The sequence below is a fragment of the Pan paniscus genome, chromosome 13 (genome assembly GCF_029289425.2).
Source record: "Pan paniscus chromosome 13, NHGRI_mPanPan1-v2.0_pri, whole genome shotgun sequence".
Taxonomy (NCBI): Eukaryota; Metazoa; Chordata; class Mammalia; order Primates; family Hominidae; genus Pan; species Pan paniscus.
The window spans coordinates 105956260-105983281 of NC_073262.2; the positions used below are offsets into that span (position 1 = coordinate 105956260).

The following is a 27022-nucleotide window of genomic DNA, read 5'->3' on the forward strand; positions in this document are numbered from 1 at the left end:
GTTGAAGTCTTAATCTGTCGCCCAGGCTAGAGTGTAGTGGCGTGATCTCGGCTCACTGCAATCTCTGCCTCCCGGGTTCAAGCGATTCTCCTGTCTCAGCCTCCCAAGTAGCAGGGATTACGGGTGCCCGCCACTGTGCACAGCTAATTTTTATATTTTTATTAGAGACGGGGTTTCACCATCTTGGCCAGGCTGGTCTCGAACTCCTGACCTCATGATCCACCCGCCTCGGCCTCCCAAAATGCTGGGATTATGGGCATGAGCCACTGTTTCCGGCCTTTTCTTTGTTTTTGTTGTGTGTTTTGTGTGTGTGTGTGTGTGTGTGTGTGTGCATACTTTTAGGTGTTATATATAAGAAACTATTGCCTAATCCAGAGTCTTTGAAGATTTTCTCCTAGGAGTTTTATAGTTTTAGCTCTTATATTTAGATCTTTGATCCATTTTGAGTTAATTTTTGCATATGTTGTAAAGTAGGGGTTCATATTTACTCTTTTGCATGTCACTATCCAGTTGACCCAACACCATTTGTTTAAAAGCCTTTTCTTTCCCTCGTTAAATTGTTTTGGCATCTTTGTCAAAAATTACCCATAAATGTGCAGTTTTATTTCTGGACTCTGAATTCCATTGATCTATATGTCTATCTGTATGCCAGTACTTCAGTGTTTTTATTACTGTACTTTTATAGTTTTAAAATTGTGACGTATCTTCTACCTTTGTTCTTCCGTTTCAGGATTATTTTGGCTATTCTATAGCCCCTGAATTTCCATATAAATTTTAGGATCATTTGTTAATTTCTGCCACAAAGGCAGCTGGGATTTTGACAGTAATTGTATTGAATCTGTAGATAAACTTGGGGAGCCATCTTAATGATAGTAACTTTTCTGATCCATGAACATGGATGTCTTTTCATTTACATCATCTTAAAATTTCTTTCAATGATGTTTTGTAGTTTTCAGTGTTTAGTTTTTTTTTTTTTCCTTTAGAGATGGGGTCTTGGTATGTCATGCAGGCTGGAATGCAGTGGTGTGATCATAGCTCACTGCAGCCTTGAACTCCTGTACTCAAGTGATCATCCTGCCTCAGTCTCTCAGTTGTCTGGGACTACAGGTGCATGCTACTGTGCCTGGCTGATTTTCGTATTTTTTGTAGAGCCAGCATCTCACTTCATTGCTCAGGCTGGTCCCAAACTCCTGGCCTCAAGCAGTCCTCCCACTGTGGCCTCCCCAAGTGCTGGTATTACAGGAATGAACTACCGCACCCAGCCAGTTTTCAGTGTTTCAGTCTCGTACAGTCATGCGCAGCATAATGATGTTCTGGTCAATGATGGACAGCATATATGATGGTGGTCCCATAAGATTATAACAGCTGAAAAATTCCTAACACCTAGTGACATGGTAGCCGTCCTAATGTTGTAGCACAATGCATTACTCTTGTGTTTGTGGTGATTCTGGTGTAAACAAACCTACTTCGCTACTAGTCGTTATAGAAGAGCAAAGGCGGAAGACACACACATCACAATTTTAAAACTATGAAAGTACAATAATAAAGACACTGTGGTACTGGCATACAGATACACACATATAGATGTAGCAGCTGGTTGTCCAGGCTGGGTGGGGTGCTGCCCCCATGCCTATAATCCCAGCTTTTTGGGAGCCCGAGATGGAAGGACAGCTTGAGTTCAGGAGTTCAAGGTTACAGTGATAATAATAAAGATTATTACTGGTATATGTATTTATGATATTGTACTTTTTATTTTAGAGTTTACTCCTACTTATTAAAAAAAAGTTAACTGTAAAGGAGTCTCAGGCAGTCCATCAGGAGGATTCCAGATGAAGGCATTGTTATCAGAGGAGATGACAGTTCCATAAGTGTTATTGCCTGTGATGACCTTCCAGTGGAACAAGATGTGGAGGTGGAAGACAGTGATATTGATGATCCTGACCCTGTGTAGGGTTAGGCTAATACGTGTGTGTCTCGGTTTTTAACAAAAAAAGTTAAAGAAAAAAAAATAGAGAAAAGAGAAAATGATATAAAGAAAAAAATGTTGTACAACTGCATAATGTATTTGTTATTACAACAGTCAAAAGTTTATGAAGTAAAAATTACAGTAAAGGTTAATTTATTATTGGAGAGAGAAAATTTAAGAAATTTAGCGTAGCATAAATCTACAGTGTTTTTAAAGTCTACAGTACTGTACAGTAATGTCCTAGGCCCTCCTATTACCCAGACATGTTCTAGTCCTATAAGCTGCGTTGATGGTAAGTGCCCTATGCAGGTATACCATTTTTTATCTTTTATGCTGTGTTGTTACTGTACCTTCTCTATGTTTAGGTATTCAAATGCTTACCATTATGTTAAAACTCTCTACAGTATTCCGTATGGTAACATACTGTACAGGTTTGTCGTGTAGGAGCAGTAGGCTATACCATATAGCCTAGTGTGTAGTATGCTCTTTCATCTAGATTTGCGAAGTTTACTCTGTGATGTTTGCAAGTGACAGAATTGTCTAATGACGCATTTCTCAGAATGTATCCCTGTTAAGTGATGCATGACTGTACTTCTGTTTCTAAATTTATTCCTAAATATTTTATTCTTTTTCTGTTGTGAATGGAATTTGTAATTTTTTTCAGATTACAATTATCATATAAAAATACAGTTGATTTTGTATATTGATCTTTCATGGTTACTTAAACTTGAATTAAAATTACATTTAAAATTACATTTTGCATTTCCATTAGCTACCATTCAAGCGCTTCATAGCCACATGTGGCTAGTGACTACCATATTTAGTAGCACAGATTTGATTATTTTCAACGTTGCAGTTTTATTAGATACCCAATAAAAACAAAAAAATGAGTACCCCTTTTACCTCTAATTTCCCTCTGTCCAGAGGTGCTTCATTTATGTATTTATTTATTTTTTGAGACAGAATCTCGCTCTGTCGCCCAGACTGGAGTGCAGTGGCATGGTCTTCTCTCACAGCAACCTCTGCCTCCCAGGCTCAAGTGATTCTCCTGCCTCAGCCTCCTGAGTAGCTAGGACTACAGGCATGTGCCACCATGCCTGGCTGGTGGCTCATTCCTGTAATGTTTTTATATTTTTAGTAGAGATGGGGTTTTACCATGTTGGCCAGGCTGGTCTCGAACTTTTGACCTCAAGTGATCTGTCCACCTTGGCGTTCCAAAGTGTTGGGATTACAGGCGTGAGCCACCATGCCAGGCCCAGAGGTACTTTAAACTTTTATCTGTTTCTTCTGGTATTTGTCTCCATATGTCCATGTGATGTGCCCATATTGCTATTTTTTGAGATTCAGACGTTTTTACTATGAGATATGGTAACTTAGCTTTCTTATATTTCTTCCTATCTTCTTAACATGTAGATTTAGCAACTTTTAGATTTATTCATTGTATCCATTATATCTATATAAGTAATCACAGCTGAAGCATAGAGTGGATTGTGATTAGATTTTATTTATTTATTTATTTTTGAGACAAGGTTTGACTCTGTCGCCCAGGTTGGAGTGCAGTGGCGCAATCTCAGTTCACTGCAACTCCACCTCCCGGGCTCAAGCCAACCTCCCACCTTGGCCTCCAAGTAGCTGGGACTACAGGCACGCTTCACCACGCCCTGCTAATTTTTGTATTTTTTATAGAGACAGGGTTTCGCCATGTTGCCCAGGCTGGTCTCAAACTCCTGAGCTCAAGTGATCTTCTCGCCTCAGCCTCCCAAAGTGCTGGGATTACAAGTGTGAGCCACTGCACCCAGCCAATTAGACTTCTTAAATTTTTTCTTTTCCTTGGCCCTAATAATTCATTTTTTTGACTTGCTTAGTTACCTGTGAATCTATCTTTAATTCATCTCTAAACTCTCCTCTGGATGTATGAATCTTATATGAACATACTGAAACATATCAGTAAACTACCAATTGTCAAGACCTTCGAAGGGACTGAATTTTTACCCTGTCTGGAAGTTAACAGGTTAGCCAGGGAGTTTTGTAGATGCTGTGGCAAAAGATGTGAGACTTCTGGGTCAAAGGCGTAGGACTTTATTACAACAACAATAATAGCCAGCATATTAGCATTTTCTTGCACTATACTGGTTCTCAAGGCCCCAGTTCACATATTGTGATAAGAAGAGGCCCAGGTGATACTTGTATATGCAAGGGTTGTATTACAGGGAAGAACCTGAATTTAGGTAACCTAAATCTTTTATATTGGTCTGTAAACATGCCTGCCCTTTGCTCCAGAGGGATATGCTATCTTAGTATCTTCTAAGACTGTTTTTGATATAAACATTTCTGGAAAAGATGGTGTGGAATAAAGGTAGTCAGTACTTCTGCTCACGTGAATGCAGAGACCTATGGAAAATTGTCTTCTAATATCAGTTTCATCCATCCTCCCCCACAAGAAGACATAAGTATGTCCCCTTTGCCATTCTCCAATCTGGATTGTCTGGATTGTTAACGTTTTAGTCCTGCTTCTCAGCTGCATCTCAGAAGTTTCCTTTGCTGTCAACCTTGGATTTCCCTTTTCCTCTTTGATGTAGATCCTATTTTCTGGATCCCATGCTTCTTTCTAGGCTTTCCGTTTTGACAGTGCATATCCTCTGGTGCTTCCTGACAAAGAATACATGGAAAGTTAAAAAAAGAAGACTGGGTACGGTGGCTCATTCCTGTAATCCTAGCACTTTGGGAGGCCATGGTAAGAGGATTGCTGGAGCTCAGGTGGGAAGACTAGCCTGAGCAACATGGTGAGATGTTTCTACTAAAAATAAAATAAAAAAAAAAATTAGCCAGGCGTGGTGGTGCGTGCTTCTAGTCCAGACTACTTGGGAGGCTGAGGCTAGAGGATTGCTTGAGCCTGAGAGTTTGAAGCTGCAGTGAGCTGTCACTGCACCACTGCACTCTAGCCTGGGCGACAGAGCAGGACCCTGTCTCAACAAAAGAAAACAACAAAAAACAAAAAACCCAAGAGGCCAGGCGCAGTGGCTCATGCCTGTAATCCCAGCACTTTGGGAGGCTGAGGTGGGCGGATCACCTGAGGTCTGGAGTTCCAGACCAGCCTGATCAATATGGAGAAACCCCGTCTTTACTAAAAAAATACAGAATTAGGCAGGCATGGTGGCGCATGCCTGTAATCCCAGCTACTCGGGAGGCTGAGGCAGGAGAATCGCTTGAATCTGGGAGGCAGAGGTTGCTGTGAGCCGAGATTACGCCATTGCACTCCAGCCTGGGCAACAAGAGCGAAACTGTCTCAAAAAAAAAAAAAAAAACCCCCACCAAGAAACCCCTGGTGTGCTGAAAATCTTCAACTTTCACTAGATGGTTTGACTAGATGTAGAATTATAGATTGGAAATAATTTTTTCCCCAGATTGTAAAGGCATTCTTTTAGTTTATTGTCTCCTAGCTTTTGTTGTTGCCTTTGAAAAGTCAAGTACTGTTTTGATTCTCAGTTCTTTGTATATAGTTTTTTTTCTCTCTCTCTGAAAGCTTATAGAATCATTTATTCCTCATGATGATGATCCTTCCTGCGGGTCTTTTTCATTAATTGTACTGCACACTTAATGAGTGCACTTAGTGGAGACATACTTTTCAGGTCTGAAAAAATTAACTTGTATTTTTTTTGAGACAAGGTCTTGCTCTGTCACCCAGGCTGGAGGGCAGTGTTGCAATCATGGCTCACTACGAGCTCAGACTCCTGGGATCTCATGTCTTAGCCTCCCAAGTAGCTGGGATCACAGGCCTGTGCCATCACACCAGGCTAATTTTTAAATTTAATTAAATTTTATTTTATTTTATTTATTTTGAGACGGAGTCTCGCTCTGTTGCCCAGGCTGGAGTGCATTGGCGTGATCTTGGCTCACTGCAACCTCTTCCTCTCAGGTTTGAGCAATTCTCCTGCCTCAGCCTCCCGAGTAGCTGGGACTACAGGCGCGTGCTGCCACGCCCGGCTAATTTTTTGTATTTTAGTAGAGACGGGATCTCACCTTGTTACCCAGGCTGGTCTTGAACTCCTGAGCTCAGGCGATCCACCCACCTTGGCCTCCGAAAGTGCTATGATTGCAGGCGTTAGCCACCATTCCAGTCCAAATTTTTAAATTTTTTGTGGAGATGATGTCTCACCATGTTGCCCAGTCTCGAACTCCTGGGCTCAAGCAATCTTCCTGCCTCGACCTCCCAGAGTGTTGGGATTATAGGCATGAACTACCACACTCGGCAGCATATTTTAAAATGCAGTTATTTCTGAAAGTTGTTGGTTTTACACAGTTTTTTTTTTTTTAGGTAGTAAGATGTATTGTAAGGATTATAAGAACCTTTATGCTTACATATGGTACAGAGTATACTTCACATTGTTCCTGTCTTTTTTGTTGGGGAGGGAATGACCGAAAGCATTGGGAATGTTAAAGGCAAATGAGTAAAAAGAAAACTAAAAAAAGATTACTTCTTCAAATAATGAGGAAAGCGTTTTTAAAATTTTTGTCTGTTTTTAAAAAGCAAGTTTCATGTTAGATTTCTTACCACACTCAATTTTTTCCTAATATAAAATAGATATAAAATTTGTGATTTGTTACTTTTTATGTAAGCATATATAGTCCAGTCTAAAATGACCAACTTCCAAATGTGTTCCAGAAAAGAATCATGACATTTTATAGCTGAAAAGGACCTAAAAATCCAGTCCTTTTAATATAATATATGGTAACTGACTCCTTGGGAGTATAAATTAATTATTTAAGAGCAAGTAAGATAGTAGCAGAGCTAGAACAATAACTCAGATGCCCTTATCCATTCTAATATCCACAGCATTTCTAGAAACCTCACTTAAGGCATTAATGTGATAGGTTTTACTCAAAATAGTCAACCACAAATGTAGCAAATACCTAGGTGACTTTATGTTCTGAATCTCACGAAGATTAACCTCTGATCATTTGTTTTATTTCTAAATAACCTCCTTTTTCTAAAGTGCTCCTCTGACACTTTGGTGTGTAGGTGAATATCAAGTTAACCTGCCTCAGTTATTTCCAGTTTGTCTATACATATGTTGTCTAGGCAGATGATATAACGTATTTTAAAAGTGTCATGTTATTGAGAACTGAAGCCAGTATATGTTAAATGATTAAAAGGAACAATTTAAATAATTTTAGGATTCTTTGGTCTCAAGTGACAGAAACTGAATTTGGTTTTTGGGGTTTTTTGTTTGTTTGTTTGTTTGTTTGAGACAGAGTCTCACTCTGTTACCCAGGCTGGAGTGCAGTGGCGCAGTCTTGGCTCACTGCAGCCTCCGCCTCCTGGCTTCAAACGATTCTCCTGCCTCAGCCTCCCAAGTAGCTGGGACTACAGGTGTGGACCACCACACCTGGCTAATTTTTGTATTTTTAGTAGAGATGAGGTTTCACCATATTGACCAGGCTGTCTCGAACTCCTGACCTCCTGTGATCCATCCGCCTCAGCCTCCTGAAGTGCTGGGATTACAGCCATGAGCCACTGTGCCTGGCCTGTTTGTGTGTGTGTGTGTGTGTGTGTGTGTGTGTGTGTGTGTGTGTGTTTGTTTGTTTGTTTTTGAGACAGGGCCTTGCTCTGTTGACCAGGCTGGAGCGCAGTGGTAGTTAGTCATAGCTTGCTATATCTTCACTGCAGCTTTGAACTCCTGGGCTCAAGTGATCCTCCCTTCTCTGCCTCCCAAGTAGCTGGGACTACAGGTGTATGCCACCATGCCTGGCAAGTTTTTTAATTTTATTTTTATTTTTTATTTTTTGTAGAGACAGGGTCTTTCTCTGTTGCCCAGGCTGATCTTGAACTCCTGGCCTCAAGTGATTCTTCTGCCTTGTCTTCCCAAAGTGCCAGGATTACAGGTGTGAGCCACCACACCCAGCCAGAAATGTAGTTTGAACAAACTTAAACAACAAAACGTAAATTTATTAGTTATTAATTAAACCATGTGAAGGAACAGGAATCACTGGAATCAGGAACTCAAACACTTTTAGAATTCTGTGTCTCGTTTCTGCTTCTTTATGCATGTTGGCTTCATCCTTTCAGATGGGCATACTCCATTTTCTGTGAGATATCCTTTCATGTGTTTTAGGCCTTGTATATTAATAGTTCTGACATCAGAGGACAAAAGCATTCTCTCTTTTAGAATCAGTTTGAAAAATCCAGCCAGGCACGGTGATTCACACCTGTAATTCCAGCACTTTGGGAGGCTGAGGTGGGCAGATCACTTAAATCCATGAGTCTGAGACCAGCATGACTAACATGAGGAAACCCAATCTCTACTAAAACAAAACACAAATTAGCTGGGTGTAATGATGCACGTCTGTAATCTTAGCTGCTCCGGAGACTGAGGCACAAGAACTGCTTGAGCCTGGGAGGCAGAGGTTGCAGTGAGCCAATATCGTGCCACTGCACTTCAGCCTGGGTGACAGAGTGAGACTCTGTCTCAAAAAAAAAAAAAAAAAACCAAAAGAAAAATCCATGGAGGGATCTATGTCATGGTCCTGTTGCTTGAACAAAATCACTGTGGGCCTAAAATGGGCAAATGTATTGGAATTTCCTTAGTGTAGGTCAGACTGTGGGGTGTGGGATGGAGAGAAGGCATTTTGTTTTCCTTTTTAATCAAGATGCTTCTGAGACAAATGTGATCTGCTATGACAGATTAAGGTTTTTTTAAATAACATAACCAGTCTTTTTATATATGCCTTTATATTTTCCTTCATTTTCATATGAACTGAAGACTTCTAATTCCCAAGTTGATAGAATTTTCACTGATTACATTTTCACTTGAGTTCTTATGAGTGATGTCTTAATTTAGAGTATTCAGCCTGTAGTTTCTCTAATTTGTAGAATGTACAAAGATCCCAAATCTGTACTTTGCTTAATGTGAAAAAATCAATATTTTTAAAATCTGTTGTAGTTAGACAATATACAGGTTATATTCAAATATGTGCAAGTATATAAATGTATGTGTCTTAGTTCATTGGTCCTTCTAAAACAAAATATCTTAGGCTGGGGTAACTTAGCAGAGATTTATTGCTTGCAGTTCTAGAGGCTGGGAAGTCCAAGATCAAGACGTCAGCAGATTTGGTGTCTGGTGATGACCTGTTCCTCATAAATGGTGCCTTCTGTGTGTCCTCATTTGGCAGAAGGGACAAACAAGCTCCCTTGGACCTCTTTTATAAGGGCACTAATCCCATTCATGAAGGCTCTGCCTAATCACCTCCTAAAGGCTCCACCTCTTAATACCATCACCATCAGTGTTAGGTTCCAACATGTACATTTTTGGGGGGGGGGACACAAAAATTCAGACTATAGCAATGAATATTTAGAAATTAAGCAGTTTTGGCCAGGTATGGTGGTTCATGCCTGTAATCCCAGCAGTTTGGGAGGCTGAGGCGGGTGGATCATGAGGTCAAGAGATTGAGACCATCCTGGCCAACATGGTAAAACCCCGTGCCTGCTAAAAATACAGAAATTAGCTGGGCGTGGTGGTGCATGCCTGTAGTCCCAGCTACTCAGGAGGCTGAGGCAGGAGAATCGCTTGAACCTGGGAGGTGGAGGTTGCAGGGAGCTAAGATTGCACCACTGCACTCTAGTCTGGGCGACAGAACGAGACTCCATCTCAAAAAAAAAAAAAAAAGAAGCAGTTGTACCCTAAAGGCCTTTTAAAGTTAGTTAATGTGGTCTATTTTATTTTAGGATTTAAAAAAACACTTTAAAATAATTTAAAAACAATTTGTGTTGTCATGTGAGGTCGGTTATCAATGATAAAGGTTCTTGTTGGTAAGAGGATGAGGAATGCTTTAAACAAAAGGCGAAGTGTTGGGTGGAGCAGATTATTTGGCTTAGATTTTTGAGAAGCTGGAAAGGAGAAATGGGATATGATGAAGGGAAACAAATTTGGTGGTTTGGGATAGAACAGTTGAGGCACTGTAAACATGAGGTAAGAAGAATTAAAGCAGTGTAAGTAGTGGAGGACAGAGATGGTAAGAATAGAGAGAGATGAACAGGCTAAAGAAGCAGTTTAGCAAAATGGAGAATTTAGATACCGGGAATGACCTGATTCAGGCTAGTAAGTGACGTTTGCCTAGAGATCAGTCTAACTGGGGCTCAAGATATGGCCTAGCTGTGAAACAACAGATGATGAGTGAGAAGCCCAGCGTGCAGAAAAGAAGTTTGCTTGGCAAACCAGAGATTCTACCAATATTTAGGGACATGGCTTTCCAAGATCAGGAAACTTCTGAGTTTAGAACATTGAATCAACACAAGGTTAAATGGGACTCTTGTTTAGTCTCCTTTGACTCTTATGCTGTTGCTAATATCATTTATGAAATCAGCAAGGACCAAAATTAGGGTAACAACTAATTGTTACCCTTTCAAGGATGACGTATGCTCTGTTTATTCAAGAGTAATACATTACTGAGGAGAAGCGTGGCCTCAGCATGAGCACTAGCTCCACAGGTGTGGCTGATGGCTGTCAGTGCTTTGTAAAGCATGTTCTCTTGAAAGGAGATCTGAATATATGTGTCTGGCTGCCACAGCAATCCTTGCTTGAAATAAAATTTTCCATTACTGTTAGAAAAGTCCCAGAGAAGTCTCCTGTTGGCCTGTCTTGAGTCAGTGCCTTAGCCTGTCAGTGGCCAACAGATTGGTGTGCTTTTGGCAGGCTTGGGTCCTGTGTCCCTTTCTGAGGGGATGGGAGTCAATTCTCGGGCTTAAATCACCATATGAAAGTGAAATTCTGTTACTAGAGAACAGTAATGGATGCTGAACAAGAAAATGTTTGGCTTGGTGTGGTAGTGTGTGCCTCTAGTCCCAGCTGCTTGGGAGGCAGAGGCAGGAGGATCACTTGAGCCCAGGAGTTGGAGTCTAACCTGGGCAACATAGTAAGACCCTGTCTCAGAAAAGAAAAAAGTTCTCTATAATGGTGGTTTGCTGCACTGAATTTTTTCTTGGCAGGGGACAGTTTGCTGCACTGAATTTTCTTTTTTTGTAGGAGACAGTGTAGAAGTTGACAGAATGCTAAGGAAAACAGAATGAAAACTAAAAAAAAGGAGAAAGGCAGAGCCTGTTGTGTTGCATGGCAATAAAACCAGATGAAGAATGACCTGTTTTCAACCAGACAGTTCCTTATTTCTACTTAAAACATGACTGTTCTATGCAAATATAGGAAAATTTAAAAGGGCCATTAACGTAGACATTCTCCATCCTTTTGCCTAGATTGAACGATGTCCTGTGTCTTATAGTGTCATTTATTGAGCGAGGTACCCTTTCTCAAAGCTGTGTCTGTGCTAAGTTTGCAGGAATCGAAATTTTGAGTGATTGTACTATATTAATGAGGAAGGCTAGTGAAAAATAATTACTTCCCTTGTGGTCCTTCATGAATCCTTAGGAGATTTAGCTAAAAATAATTTTTTGTTAGAGGAAACATTTCTAATGAGTTCTGCTGTTGACAGATCAGTTTGGAAAGAAAAGAGCTCTGCAGTTGATCAGCATAGTAATATATTTCTAGTTCATTTGTATGCTGGACCCTGGATGACATAGTTCCTGTGATCTCATTTATTCTGGCAGTAGCTCAGCTAGTTCATATCCACAGTTGTGGCAAAAACTTTTGTACTGAAACAAGTGAAGTACAGATAATGTGACATCCAGAATGTGCTGTTGTGGTCTGTTTTTCATCTAAGCATGAAATAATGATATTGAAAAATTGTTTTTAATTATAAGAGGAATATATAATGTTAGATAAAATAACCTGTACTTTCACTGTGAATATTTATTTTCTTTTAATAACTTCTAATATAGCAGTATAAGGTCATGTTGTTTGGACGTTCTGGGGGTAGTTGCTTTATATTCACATTCATGTAATTGGGAGTGTATTACCTTTGGGTCCCACTACATTTTAAATATTGAGTTTTACTATATTTTATTTTGTTTTTTCTACTGGTATTTTATTTATTTTATTTTATTTATTTATTTTGAGACTGAGTCTCGCTCTGTTGCCCAGGCTGAAGTGCAGTGGCGCTTCACTTGGCTCACTGCAACCTCTGTCTCCTAGGTTCAAGCTATTCTCCTGCCTCAGCCTTCCAAGTAGCTGGGATGACAGGTGTGGGCCACCGTGCCTGGCTAATTTTTATATGTTTAGTAGAGATGGGGTTTCTCCATGTCGGGCAGGCCGGTCTTGAACTCCTGACCTCAGGTGATCCACCTGGCTTGGCCTCCGAAAGTGCTAGGATTACAGGTGTGAGCCACCACACCTAGCCTATATTTTAAATACTTTTTTGTTTTGAGATGGTCTCACTCTGTTGCCCAGACTGGAGTGCAGTGACCTGATCTCAGCTCACTGCAGCCTCACCTCCTGAGTTCAAGTGATTCTCCTGCCTCAGCCTCCTGAGGAGCTGGGACTACAGGCATACACCACCACGCCCAGCTATTTTTTGTATTTTTAGTAGAGACAGGGTTTTACCATATTGGCCAGGCTGGTCTTGAACTCCTGGCCTCAAGTGGTCCGCCTGCCTCGGCCTTGCAAACTTTTGGGATTACAGGTGTGGCCCAGTGCACCTGGCAGTATTTTAAATACTTTTACATTAAAAAAAATTTTTCATGAGTATATAGGAGTAGGTGTATATATTTATGGGTTACCTGAGATATTTTGATACAGGCATACAATGTGTAATAATCACATTAGGGTAAATGGGATGTCCATCACCTCAAACATTTACCCTTTGTATTATAAACAATCCAACTATACTCTCAGTTATTTTAAAATGTACAATTAAATTATTTTTTATGAAATCACCCTGTTGTGCTAGCAAATACTAGGTCTTACTCATTCTTTTCTATTTTTCGTATCCATTAACCATTCTCACTTACCCCTACCTCCACCATTCTCACTTTCCCCCTACTCCCCACTCCCCTACTTCCCTATCTTTCCCTCTACCTCCTCCTGTCCTACCTCCCCACTTTCCCCCTACCCTTCCCATCCTCTGGTAACCATCCTTCTACTCTCTATTTCTGTGAGTTCAATTGTTTTAATTTTTAACTCCCACAAATAAGTGAGAACATGCGATCTTTCTGTGCCTGGCTTGTTTCACTTAATGTAATGACCTCCAGTTCCATCTATGGTGTTGCAAATGACTGAATCTCATTATTTTTTATGGCCGAATAGTACTCCATTGGGCATATGTACCATATTTTCTTTTCTTTTCTTTTTTTTGAGACAGAGTTTTGCTTTTGTTACCCAGGCTGGAGTGCAATGGTGCGATCTCGGCTCACTGCAACCTCTGCCTCCTGGGTTCAAGCAATTCTCCTGCCTCAGACTCCCAAGTAGCTGGGATTACAGGCATGTGCCACCATGCCTGGCTAATTTTGTATTTTTAGTAGAGATGGGGTTTTACCATGTTGGTCAGGCTGGTCTCAAATGCCTGACCTCAGGTGATCTGCCCACCTTGGCCTCCCAAAGTGCTGGAATTATAGGCGTGAGCCATCGTACCTGGCCTGTACCATATTTTCTTTGCCCATTCATCTTTTTTTTTTTTAAGTTTTATTTTGAGACAGAGTTTCTTGTCCAGGTTGGGGTGTAGTGGCATGATCTTGGCTCACTGCAACCCCCGCCTCCTGGGTTCAAGTGATTCTCCTGCCTCAGGCTCCTGAGTAGCTGGGATTACAGGCATTTGTCACCACACCCAGCTAATTTTTGTATTTTTAGTAGAGACGGGGTTTCACCATGTTGGTCAGGCTACTCTTGAATTCCTGACCTCAGATGATCTGCCCGCCTCAGCCTCCCAAAGTGTTGGGATTACAGGCGTGAGCCACTGTGGCTGGCAGGGAAAGATACTTGTACATGGGTCAGGAATTGAACCCGGGTCTCCTGTGTGAAAGGCGAGAATTCTACCACTGAACCACCATTGCGCTGACTTATCCGTAGAGCAGATAAACGAACAGCAAACTTGGTCCTTTAAACTTCATCTTGAACTTAGAAATAACAAGAAAAGACCCTTGAGCCCCAAATAACTTTTTGACGAGCATGCAAATGTAAAATACACTTCAGAAAGATTTAAAAATCTTTTGGACCTCTTATGCTTTATAATTATTCCTTATAGTTGACTAGGATAGAATACTTAAAGTTTCTATTCTTTTATATTAATGCACATACATATTTTTTTAATTTTTTTTTTTTTTCAAGAGACAGGGTCTTTGTTACCCAGGCCAGAGTGCAGTGATATGATCATGGCTCACTGCATCTTTGGCTTCTGGGCTCAAGTCATCCTCCCACCTCAACCTCTCTAGTAGATAGGACTACAGGGGTCCACCATCATGCCTGGCTGATTTTCTAAACTTTTGTGGAGTTGAGGTCTCACAAGGTTGCCCAGGCTGGTCTTGAACTCCTGTCTTTAAGCAATGCTCCCGCCTCAGCCTCCTAACGTTGTGGAATTACAGACATGAACTGCCACGCCTGGCCAGCGTTATGCTTTACTCTTTTTGATAATGGAAGTAATACATGCCCAAGTTAAAAAAAAAAAAATTAAGCCATACTGAAAACATTTTAAAAATACAAATCAACTTTATTTCCAACATTCAGAGAAAACTTAGGTTATCATTTTGGAGCTTACTTTTTGGACTTTTTTTGTGCTTGTATTTACACACAGGCACATACAGAATTATGATGATTATGTTCAAGATGCTTTGTAACCAGCTTTTTTTCACTTAGTTATATCGTAGATATCTTTACATAGCAGTAATGCATAGTAATACCATTTTAAGTTACTGCATTAATGTACTATATGAACGTATTGTTTAGTCAGCCTCATGCTTTTTTCTCTTTCATCATTAAATGAGTTCATGAACATGAATATTCTTGTCTGTACCTTTTTCTTATTTCATTATTGTATAATTTAAAGCTACAAATGTAGCGGAACTTGTAAAACTTCAGAGTGAAATATTGAAGCCCTTGAGGTGTTGGTATTTTTTTTTTTATTTTTTATTACTCTGGGATCAAGATTAGGAAAAATATTTCTCTCTCTCAGGCTACGTGTTTTCTGGGGCTGTTATCTTTTCTTTTCTTTTTTTTTTTTTGAGACGGAGTCTCACTCTGTTGCCCAGGCTAGAGTACAGTGCCATGATCTTGGCTCACTGCCTTCTCTGCCTCCCGGGTTCACACTGTTCTCCTACCTCAGCCTCCTGAGTAGCTGGGACTACAGGCGCCCGCCACCACGCCTGGCTAATTTTTTGTATTTTTAGTAGAGACGGGGTTTCACCGTGTTAGCCAGGATGGTCTCAATCTCCTGACCTCATGATCTGCCCGCCTCAGCCTCGCAAAGAGCTGGGATTACAGGCGTGAGCCACCGTGCCCGGCCGGGGCTGTTATCTTAATGCTTACAGGACTTTATTTGTATTTTTATCTTTGTTTATTTTTGTTTTTTAAATTTTTTTACTTTTTGTGTTTTTTTCCATATTGGTTTTTTCATGTTCATATGTAAACTGTCATAGTATTTCTTAGACATCATTAATGGATAGAAATCTTAATTTTAAAATGGAAAAGAAGAATGAGTCTGACTGCATGTGTCAACTTAATTTATTTTAAAAATTACTTAATGTTTAGCTGGGCCTGGTGGCTCATGCCTGTAATCCCGGCACTTCGGGAGGCTGAGGCAGGCCAGTGAATCACTTGAGTCTAGGAGTTCGAGACCAGCTTGGGCAACATGGCAATTTACATCTTTTAGGGTTATAACACTTATAATGTTTGGGAAGGAAAGATCCTTTTATTACTTTTAGTTTATCATAATTATTATTACCATTTTATTTATCATATTATTTATAATTTTTTTCTTAAAATTTTTTTTTCCTGGATGCTCTTATAGGGTTAAACATTATTATCACTTTAATCAGACATTATGTTATGGCCACATTTCACATATTAGAGTGAAAGGAAAAGAGGAATTCAGAAAAGCAGAAGAAAGTGTGTCAAAATTTATACGTTCAAATCAGTGCTACCTTTCCAAGCAATATATACTTTGCTGCGACTGCTCAAATTGTCCATTGGATCTCATTTTCTAGATAATGGCTTTAGGGTTTTATTTGCATCTGTGCAAAGATGTGTCTATTCAACATGAAAACATTAGTGAGTTCAGTCAATAGTTTGGTTTGGGGTTTATGTGATACCAGTAGTTTTCAATTCTGGTGGATTGGTTTTTTTACTTTCTGGTGGACTCAGCAGAATCGTTGTGATGAGTTTTTTGGTAGGTTAGTTTGCTAGAAATGGGTTATCTTTGAATTAATGATCACTGGTTTGTTTTTTTTCCCAGTCAGCAGATAAGCAGAGAGCCCTAGAAGAAACCAAAGCCTACACCACCCAATCCTTAGCAAGTGTTGCCTATCTGATAAACACCTTGGCCAACAATGTCCTGCAGATGCTGGATATCCAGGCATCCCAGCTACGAAGGATGGAATCTTCAATCAATCATATTTCACAAGTGAGACCACAATATTTTCCTATTTGCCTAGGAGGAACCCTTAATAATAAACACAGGCTATCTGTAATGCTGGCAGCTTTTATTATGTAAGTTAACTCACATGTACGATTTGGAAAATAGCAACTTAATATTAGGTTGTTTTTAGATTCTGTCTTTTTGTGGGATGGTTATCTTCTCTGTGATTTTGATAGGAAAGTAAATCGTAATGAATTTTATTAAAACTCAGTTGTCATGGTAACATAATCAGCCCTATAATGAAACTTCATCCTTTCCCCCGCCTTTTTTTTTTTAAAACAAATTTCGTACTTCTTTATCAATTTAAAAAGATAAACTTGATAGATTGGTGGCTTGTTCAAAATTTTTTTTTTCTTTTGGTAGGATTTATGTTTACTGGGATGGTACCATACCTGCAATAATGGAGAAACTAGCAAACCTTATGAAATTATTTTTATTATATATAACTTTAAAAAAAGTGTATTACTTCATGGGCTTGTAAAAGTTTTTTTAAAAATGTTAATCTGTCTTCATTATAAAAGCCATACTCATGAAAACCCAGAAAAAGAAGAGAAAAAGTGGAAAAATAAACCATTTTACCACTTCCCAAGCTTTTCTCTGTTAATATTTTGGTATATCTCCTTGTAATCCTTTTTCCTGTAAGTAGTTTTTTTAAAATGTAACTGTGGGCTGGGCACACATCTGTAATCCCAGCACTTTGGGAGGCTGAGGTGGGAGGATCGCTTCAGCCCAGGAGTTCCAGACCAGCCTGGGCAGCATAGCAAAACCCTGTTCTCTACCAAAAATACAAAAATTAGCCAGGTTTGGTGGTGCACGCCTGTTGTCCCAGCTACTTGGGAGGCTAAGGTGGGAGGATCATCTGAGCATGGGGAGGTCTAGACTATATTTAGCTGTGATTATGACATGCCCTTCAGCCTGGGAGACAGAGTGAAACCCTGTCTCCAAAAAAAAAATAAAAAAAAGTAGCCAGGATTATAATAGAGTCAGTTATAGAATAGGTATAAAATTTTGGGTTCTGCTTTTTTAACTTAGCATTAAAGCAAACATAATCTCTTGATGTTGTAAGTTCTTCATAAACATTCTCAGTGGCTGCATAATGTTGCGTGTATATGTTGTACCTTTCATAATCATTCCCATATTTTGGGGCCATTTAAAATAATACTGCAGTGAAAAACCAATTAAGTTGTAAAATGCAATTTAAAAAATATAAAAATGATAAAGGTTTTGGTCTGCCTCCCTTTTTTTGAATAGATCTTTGAAATGTTCTATTTTAGCACTCTTGTCATTTGAATCATTATTATTCAACACTCTTTTTAGACCTAAATGATTAGAACTATTTTGGAATAAAAATAATTTTTAAATGTGCATATTATTATTATTTTTAATGTCTTGAGAGTTCAGGGCTCTTTTCAAATGAACTAACCGTCTTTGAGAGTCTAAAGTTTAGCAAATTTGTATAACTAGACCAAATATAGTCCAGATAATAAAATCAGATATGGTATTTTTGAAAATTTGTCAGACCAATTTAGAGAGATTTCTTATTTAATATTACTTAATCTGAAATCTGAATTTGCCATTATAAGGGTTTCTTCACATTTTATACAAACTTCTGCAGACATATCATTTATTGCTTGTTATATTGTGTATCTTAAGTTAAAAAAAAATTGGTGCGTTTTAATGAGTGTAAGGTAAATTTCAGTTGGGAAAGGCCTCCTGAAGGAAATAATCAATGGGATTTTAAATGACGAAATAGATGAATTTTTTTTTTTTTTTTTTAAGAGACAAAGTCTTGCCCTGTTTCCCAGGCTGGAGTATAGTTGTACAATCATGGCTCACTGCAACCTCGAACTCCTGGGCTCAAGGGATCCTCCTGCCTCAGCCTCTCAAGTAGCTGGCTGGGACTACAGGCACATGCCATGCTTGGCTGAATTTTTTTTTTTTTTTGTAGAGACAGTGTCTTGCCATCATGCTGGGGCTGGTCCTGAAATCCTGGGCTCAAGCAGTCTCCCACCTTAGTCTCCCAAGGTGTTGGGATTACAGGTGTGAGCCACTACTCCTGGCCTGAACTTGGTTTTCTGTAGAAGGAGGGAGGTTGACAAATTGCTAATGTGATATAGAATTTCAAGATCTATTCTTGAGAATCCTAAAATTTTTCCATGTTTGAAGCATTAGCAAAGGATGTTAAAAAGAAACGTTAAAAAAAAGAACAAATATAGAAGAGAAACTAGTATATTTGAGTTCCTAAAAAGGAGGAACAAGTTTTATTAGGCATTAGGGGAGAGTAGGAGAGATTATGTGGGTAAATGATGACAACAAGCAAATAGCAATGAAGGATAATAATTTATTTTCTGTTTAGAATTTTGTAGTACTTTGGTAGAAAAGTGTTAGCAAGCTCAAGGAGGAAGGTGAATACTCAGCCACCCTAGATTTTGAGTATATGTATTAATTCAGTTATTCAGAACATTTTCTTTAGGAGTATCATATAAATTGGCATTTAATTAATGTGGTCAATTAATGCTATCTTTTAAAGCTATCTTAATGGATTAAGTAAAAAACAGAAGAATGGATAGAGATTAATAAGCCGGAAATTACAGAGACCTCAGTCAAAGCTGTCAGGAATACGTCGAACCTTCTTTTTTCAGAGTTGAGTGTCTAGAGGGCAATAGTTGGAGGGGTAATAGATCTGCAATTCTCAGTGGCTGTTAAGTTTATACAGAATATAAATTATTATGTTGGATAAAGGATCAAGTCTGAGAAATAGGCTGATAGAGGCTATATTTAAGAAATAGGAGTAATTTTAAAAATTTATGTATTTTCTAGCATTTGCCTCAAGGATTGAAATTTTTTTTTTACTTGTGTTTATAGGTAGAATTCTTTATTTAAAAAGTCAGTTGAATATCAAAACTATTTGATATTCTTCAGACTGGAATATTATTCTCTAGTGTAGAAGAAAACATTTTCTGCTTACAAAACAAATAGTAAATACTCTAAAATAGGGATTGGCAAACTTTTCTTAAATAAAAGGCCAGATGGTAACTATTTTAGGTTTTGTGGGCCATGTGTTGATAACTATTTTAGGTTTTGTGGGCTACGTATGGTGTCATTCTCCTATTATTCTCTCTCTCTCTCTCTCTCTCTCTCTCTTTCTGTGTGTATGTGTGTGTGTGTACTTTTTTTTTTTTGGTTGGGGGATGGGGTCTCATGATGTTGCCCAGGGTGGTCTTGAACTCCTGGTCTCAAGTGATCCTCCCACCTCAGCCTCCCAAAGTGCTGGGATTACAGGCATGAGCCACCATGCCCAGCAAAGAGAGATGACATTGCATGTGAGGATAGAGATGTGGACAGATTTGAGAGACAGTTTAATTACGTTTTCTTTTCTTTTTTGTGTGTGTATTTTTAAACAATGATTCAAAAATGTTAAAACTATTCTTAGCTTCTGGGCCATATAAAAGCAGGCAGCGGGCCACATTCTGGCATGGAGCCTTAGTTTGCCAGCCCCTGCTCTAAAATACTTTTTCCAAATGTTTGAGTGTTAAATTTTATTATGATGCTTGTATTATTATTTAAAATATTGTGTGTTTCTAGAGGGAACCAGGGGGTTCTTGAGACCAGATTTTTGTGCAACTTGGGCAAAAATACTAGATTCCGAGAGTTTGTAGAGAAGATTGAGTTGAAGGAATGGAGGGTTCAGTCAGGTCAAAGACAAGATCACACATTTATTGGAATGGCAATAAGCCTCAAGAGTTGTAAGGGTAGAGTTATTTAGGACTAGTAGATACTAGTTATCTAGGGTATTGAGTTTCTTTTCCCATTAGTATTTTTTTCCCCATTGCCTGAGTAAGAACTTTACCACCTTTCAGCCTCCTAGCCCTTTCGTCTATTTTAACGAAAATGAACACTGAGTAGGATTGGCCTGAAAAAGATCAGGGCATCTAGGTTTTACCCTGACTCTTCTGCTGACTTGTGTGACATTTGACTTCTTTGAACTTAAGTTTTTTCATCTGTAAGGTAGGACTGTTTAGATAATTTCTTAGCTGTTTTCCATCTTGAATTCCTTATTTTTGCGATTCTCACAAATGAGCTTGATTTTATTTGCTTCCATTCTGTTCTGTTGGTTCTGCTCTTTACCTCAATCTGTGTCCACTGGTCTCAACCCTCTATTACTTTAATGTAACTGAACTGTTTCTCACATTACTCTGAATTGTAATCCGAGGATGGGAATTCCATTGACTGTACTCTGTATCGGGGAGAAATACTTCAACAAAACAAAGTAATAACCCACTCTTTCTAAATGTCAAATGTTTTCAAAAACAAGATATTAATTGATTAGGAATATATAGTATCAGACACTTTTTTGTATTAAAAGGACAATATAGTATTAAGTAGTATACTATTTTTTACTACATTCATCATATCTATAAGGCAGTATTAGAGTTGGTTCTTAACATGGATTATGTTATGTATTTTAGGGCTGATAAATTTTAAAGAAATTTCATCTCTAGCTTTGTTGCTGTTATCCTATTCATTCTTTGGAAGGATATTATTAAAACAAATGAAAATTTTTATCTTCAAACTGATAGTGGAGTTAAATTAACATTAAATATTTCCCCTAAATATATACTTATCAGAGCAAACATGTAATTTTACTGAATACTTGTACAGGTACACATACCTTTAAGTCAGTATAGTGTAACATTATTATAAGGATGAATGTTGCTTACTGTGCCCATTATTTTGTGTCCTTTTCTGGTAAGTTTTTTTTAATAAAAAGTTTGCAAAACACTTTTCAAACTAAAACTCTTATCAGTTTGTAAACTAAAATTTTTCTAAGCGAGGCCCATCTTTTTTCTTTGCTAGTAAAATTAGTCAGTACTTATCCATGTTCAAGTTTGTCATGGCTTAGAAAAAAAGATTAAGCAAGGTCAAAAGGCAACATAAAGAACTTAAGAAAGTAGTGCTCTTCCCACCTTCCCAAGGGCTGAGTAGGACTTACTGGGCCAGGTGTTAAATTAGTTAGCAGGTAACAATTAAAGGAGCTGGAAAATAATTATCATAAAATAATATAAAATTGGAAGTAATTCTTCTCAAGAGCTAGGTATTGAAAGGCAGTGGCCTTAAGAACTCAACAAGTAGGGTAGCTTTTACTGTCTAAAAACTTTAGGCTGGGTGTGGTGGCTCATGCCTGTAGTCCCAGCACTTTGGGAGGCTGAGGCAGGCGGATCCCTTGAGGTCAGGAGTTCGAGACCAGCCTGGCCAACATGGCAAAATTCCATCTCTCCAAAAAATGCAAAAATTAGCCAGGTGTGGTGGTGCACACTTGTAGTCCCAGCTACTCAGGAGGCTGAGGCGGGAGTATCACTTGAGCCCAGGTGGTCGAGGCTGCAGTGAGCCATGTTCATGCCACTGGATTCAAGCATGGGCAGCAGAGTGAGAAACTGTCTCAACAACCCAAAACACAAAAAACTTTATGTAGATAGCCTTGCTTAAGAATTTCTAATTTTGGCCAGGCTCCGTGGCTCACGCCTGTAATCCCAGCACTTTGAGAGGCTAAGGGTGGCCGGATCACTTGAGGTCAGGAGTTTGAGACCAGCCTGGCCAACATAGTGAAACCCTGTTGCTACTAAAAATACAAAAATTAGCCGGGTGTGGTAGTGGGCACCTGTAATCCCAGCTACTCTGGAGGCTGATGTAGGAGAATTGCTTGAACCTGGGAGCGGAGGTTGCAGTGAGCTGAGATCGTGCCACTGCATTCCAGCCTGGGTGGCAAAGTGAGACTCTGTCTCAAAAAAAAAAAAAAAAAAAAAAAAAAAGAATTTCCAATTTTAATTAAGGAGATACACTGAAGGTTATCAATACGTAATTATGCATAGAAAGTAGACTTTTTATACTTCCCAATTAATTTCCTATGTAGTTTTTATATCACTTTATATAAAAAAACTGAAAATTACTCTGTTAGTAACTAATTTGTTTTATGAATGATACATAATTTGAAGCATAATTGTAATTTAAATGTTTATTTGAAACATTAGCTTACTAATAAAAAAATTGAGACATATTTAAAAACACCCAATTTAGTTGGGTTAATCCACTGTAACTGTTTGATTGCAGATGTTTTCCCACACTGATGGGCAGCTAACTGAGGTAGTGCTATCCAGTACAGTCAACTTTCAATTATCTGTGGTAATGGGAAATGACAATGCATGGATAATCCTAAAACAAAATATTTTATACAGTACCTTCCTGTCATCTGCTGTGGCCTGAGCATGTGCTTGGGTTAATGAGGGAGATGTGGGAGTGGGGCTCAGTCTTGCAAAGGAGCTGGGAGTCAGTATGATTATCTCAAGGCCATAAGAGGTATCCTTAAGGAACCTGGGTTTGGCACTGTGTGGCTGAAGTGTCATGGGGAAAGCCTGCAGCATGCAAGATCAGCTTGGCAATATCAGTGAGAAGCTAATTAATAAGGAACTGTGGGAGAATAGATGTTTATTAAGTCCTACACAATTGCAGTGATATATCTTGGTGTGTTTTTTGGTTAATGGGATCTGTAGCAAACAATAATTATATTAATTGTGTATTTGAATTAGTTTTGGTCATCTTTGATTGCTAGCAGAACACATTTTTTACTTGCCACAGGTGAGTGCTGTTATTGAGGTCTCTTCTAAATAAGTAGGTTTATTGTCATATAACTAGTAACTTAAAAAACCCAGAATAAATTTGAAATACTTTTCTTACTTTTAAAATTCATCCTAAATATCAGTGTTGAACTTGTACTTCCAAAATTTAACTTAATGAAATTTAACATTGTAATGTCAAATAATATCATGAGGGCAAACGCCATAATTACTGATAGCTGTGAATTTGATGTAGGAAAAATATAGTAGCCATATTTTATTTAAGAATATGTTACAGGAGCTTTCCTAAATTTCTTTTACAACTGACAATTGTCTACGAATTTATGAATGTTAAAGCTGCATGATAGATGTGAGGAGGGAGTGTTTATTATTCTATCTAATTTGAATATGCTTATTTTCTACAAGTGAAAGCTGTAAAAAAATTGAAGCAGATGATTGCTGAAAACCTTAGAATCTTCTGGACCAACCTGAGAATCTTCTGCTTGTTTATGAAATAGATTTAGTGCTCTCTGTCAAATTATTCAAACTCCAAGTAGAACCATAGCCATTTTCTAAAGGCATGTTTTCTTCTGCCCACAGGCAATACTGCAGTTCAACCCCGTGTGGTAGTATGATGGCAAGAATGCAAATTATACCGTTGTTAGATTACCTTTATTATTATAGATGTTTTTTAAAAGTTATTTACTTAAAATATCTATACTTAGGCAAATTAGAGGCGTTGATCTTGAGTCGACTTTTGTGACCAAATTTGGAAACAATTGCAATTTGAGATTGAATGAGGTAAGGGACCAGCTAATTAGTCCTTCCTCTATAGATCTTTGGTTCTCAACCAGGGAAGTTTTGCCCCCAAGGGGACATTTGGCAATGTTAGACATTTTTGGTTGTCACATCTCATGGTGGGGGAGTGCTACAGTTATCTACCTGGATGCTTTTCTATATTCTGCAATCCTCAAGACAGCAGCCTTCACCCCTGCCCACAACAAAGAATTATCAAGCCCAAAATGTCAATAGTGCCACTGTTGAGTTACCCTGCCCCTAGTGTTTCTAAGATGTAGGCATTCTTTGAAGTAGACAATTAAAAACATCATATAGCCAAACTAAATTATTTTGACTTTCTGTATACTTATGCTGTTTAAAAAACATGCCTTCAGTTTTTACTGAGATTTGATATAAAAAGCAACAACAAATATATTTTTAAAGAATTTAATCCTGGGAAACATTTCACTTTCCTGATGAATTGATATATTTCCTCGTAACTCATTATGTTTCTATTTTGCCTTCTCTCCCTGGAGGCTTAGTGCCAATTTTTTTGCTCTATTATAACAATGACCCCTTATTTTAGGCTTATTGTTATCTTTTTATTTACCGTATTGGTCTTCCTTTTTTTTTTTTTACTGTTATGGTCTATGGGTTTGGGCTAAGTGTGTGTTTGTGTGTATATGAAGAGAACATGTGGGTAATATGTAAATGTCCCCAATCCCTAGACCAAGTCACATCTCTATAAGATCAAATGAACAGATTTCTAATTTATATTTTAATGCTTTTTTAAAGTCTCAATTTTTCAAACAAGAAATATGTGCTTGTTATAAAATATTACTGTGTGTTAGTGTAAATAATAAGTGGAAGATTACTTCTCCCTGTTCATTCTCCGGAGATTTATTAATATTTCTAGTATGTGCCAGGCATAGTGGCTCATGCCTATAATCCCAGCACTTTGGGAGACTGAGGCAGGAGCATTGTTTGAGGTCAGGAGTTCAAGACCATCCTGGGCAACACAGTGACATCCCATCTCTACAAAAAATAAAATTAGCTGGGCATGGTGGTGCATGCCTGTAGTCCTAGCTACTCAGGAGGCTGAGGTGAGAGGATGCTTGAGCCTAGGAGTTCAAGACTACAGTATGCTATGATTGTCCCACTGCACTCCAGCCTCTGTGACAGAGTGAGAACCTGTTGCAAAAAAATGTATATTTATAGTATGCAGATGTGAAATAGAAGCTATAAGCTTGTAATTCTGTTATGGCTGCTCAGGTTTACACTCTTATAGTTTCATTTCTGAATAAGTTAAGTACATTTCTAAAAACTGAGGAGAATAAAAACAATGTCTTGAGGATTATGTTATCTGATGAACCTTTTATTGATCTGATGAAGACCCATTTTATAAAAAAAGTGTCATATTTTGTTTTTTGAAGCATACTTGATGGTATGAAATGGTATTTCTAGCCCATACTTTTAATGATTTAGAATGACTCACTAAACTTTATTCGAGGCCAGTACATTGGCTTACTCCTGTAATCCCAGCACTTTGGGAGGCCAAGGTGGGTGGATCACTTGAGCTTAGGAGTTCAAGACCTGCCTGGGCAACATGGAAAAACCCCAACTCTACAGACAGTAGAGAAATTAGGCCAGCATGGTGGAACGCGCCTGTAGTCCCAGCTCCTTAGGAAGCTCAGGCGGGAGAATCATTTCAGCCTGAGAGGTCGAGGATGCAGTGAGCCATGATCGGGCCACTCCACTCCAGCCTGGGCGACAGAGTGAGATACTGTCTCATAAAAATAAAATTTAATCCAAATGTGATTAATTTCCATTTCTCTAAAGTTAAAAATTAAGTGAATTCCAATATCATCACTAATATGCAAACTCAACTTTTCTGTTACAGTTTTCCCAAGCAGTTGAAGAGGAAAGCTATTCTCATAATTAGCTTAACATGCGTAGAAAAGTTTAGAGATTATTTTTTTTCTTTTTCTTTTTCTTTTCTTTTCTTTTTTTTTTTTAAGATGGAGTCTTGCTCTGTTGCCCAGGCTGGAGTGCAGTGGCACAATCTCGGCTCACTGCAAGCTCTGCCTCCTGGGTTCACGCCATTCTCCTGCCTCAGCCCCCCCAAGTAGCTGGGACTACAGGCACCCGCCACCATGCCCGGCTAATTTTTGTATTTTTAGTAGAGACGGGGTTTCACCTTGTTAGCCAGGACGGTCTCGATCTCCGGACTTCGTGATCCGCCCACCTTGGCCTCCCAAAGTGCTGGGATTACAGGCGTGAGCCACCATGCCTGGCTGAGATTGTTTTTTTCTTGAATACTTAAAATTGTAAGATTACTACCATGGTTAGTTTTTTATTTGATGTTCCATTTATACATTCGTTAGCTCTGGAACATATAGATCCTGTTGTTTTTAAGGTCTCTTGGTTGTACAGAAATAAGAGGCTTTGAATTTGTTTCAGGCTTACCTCATACTTGAGGCAGTTTAGAAGGATAAATGATCAGTGTTCAGATTTCTTAAGGCAGTATTTTATAATGTCATGATGATTATCTTTTCACTGTTACTACCAGGTTCTTTTAGAAAGGGGAAATTGAAGTAGGACATTGAAGTGGGACTGGGGAGGAGTTAGCAAAAAATGTGTCTATTGATTGCTGCTTGAGCCAGGAATTGGTGGTAAGAGATGTGAACCACTTTAGTGAAGTGATTTTTCAAACTCTTTTGACTGCAACACACAGGAAAAAAATTTTTTTACGTTGTATTCAGCACATAATTCATGTATATATTTATATATATAATAAACAGACTTTTCAAGAAACAGTATTTTACCTTACTATGTGTACATGCAGTCTGATATTTCTGTTCTATTTGATTTGAAATAATTGCTGCTTACATACCACTAAATTGCAGCTTGCAGTTTAAAAAATTTTGCTTTAGTGTACTAATTACCTGTGTATGTGGAGAAATTCACCCTCTGTTAGCAAATAGAAGATTGTAATTACAATACATTCTTACTCGTATGTCTTATGTGAGCATTTAATAAATATAAATAAATTAATGAAATATTTTACAGGCATTTTGTCATGATAAAATATAAGCAGCTTTGCCCAAGCAACTTGGTCTTTTGGGGTCAAAAAATGGCTTTTTTGTTTTTTGACACAGGG

At 38.5% G+C, this 27022-nt stretch overlaps 1 protein-coding gene across 50 annotated transcripts in view; it reads left to right on the forward strand.

Annotated features, from left to right (window-relative positions):
* Positions 1 to 27022, forward strand: part of ABI2 (abl interactor 2) — a 104421-nt gene that overhangs the window by 25167 nt on the left and 52232 nt on the right. For 42 of the 50 annotated variants that reach the window (XM_034954877.3, XM_055108994.1, XM_034954866.2 and 39 more), the window contains exon 2: positions 16292 to 16459. The exons of 6 other annotated variants lie outside the window; for them this stretch is intronic. In XM_034954877.3, the coding sequence (XP_034810768.1) occupies positions 16292 to 16459 (168 nt within the window). Of the gene's footprint in view, positions 1 to 16291; positions 16460 to 23810; positions 23887 to 27022 lie in introns of those variants that run through there. 2 more of the 50 variants (XM_057301477.1, XM_063595544.1) reach the window with 2 other exon arrangements.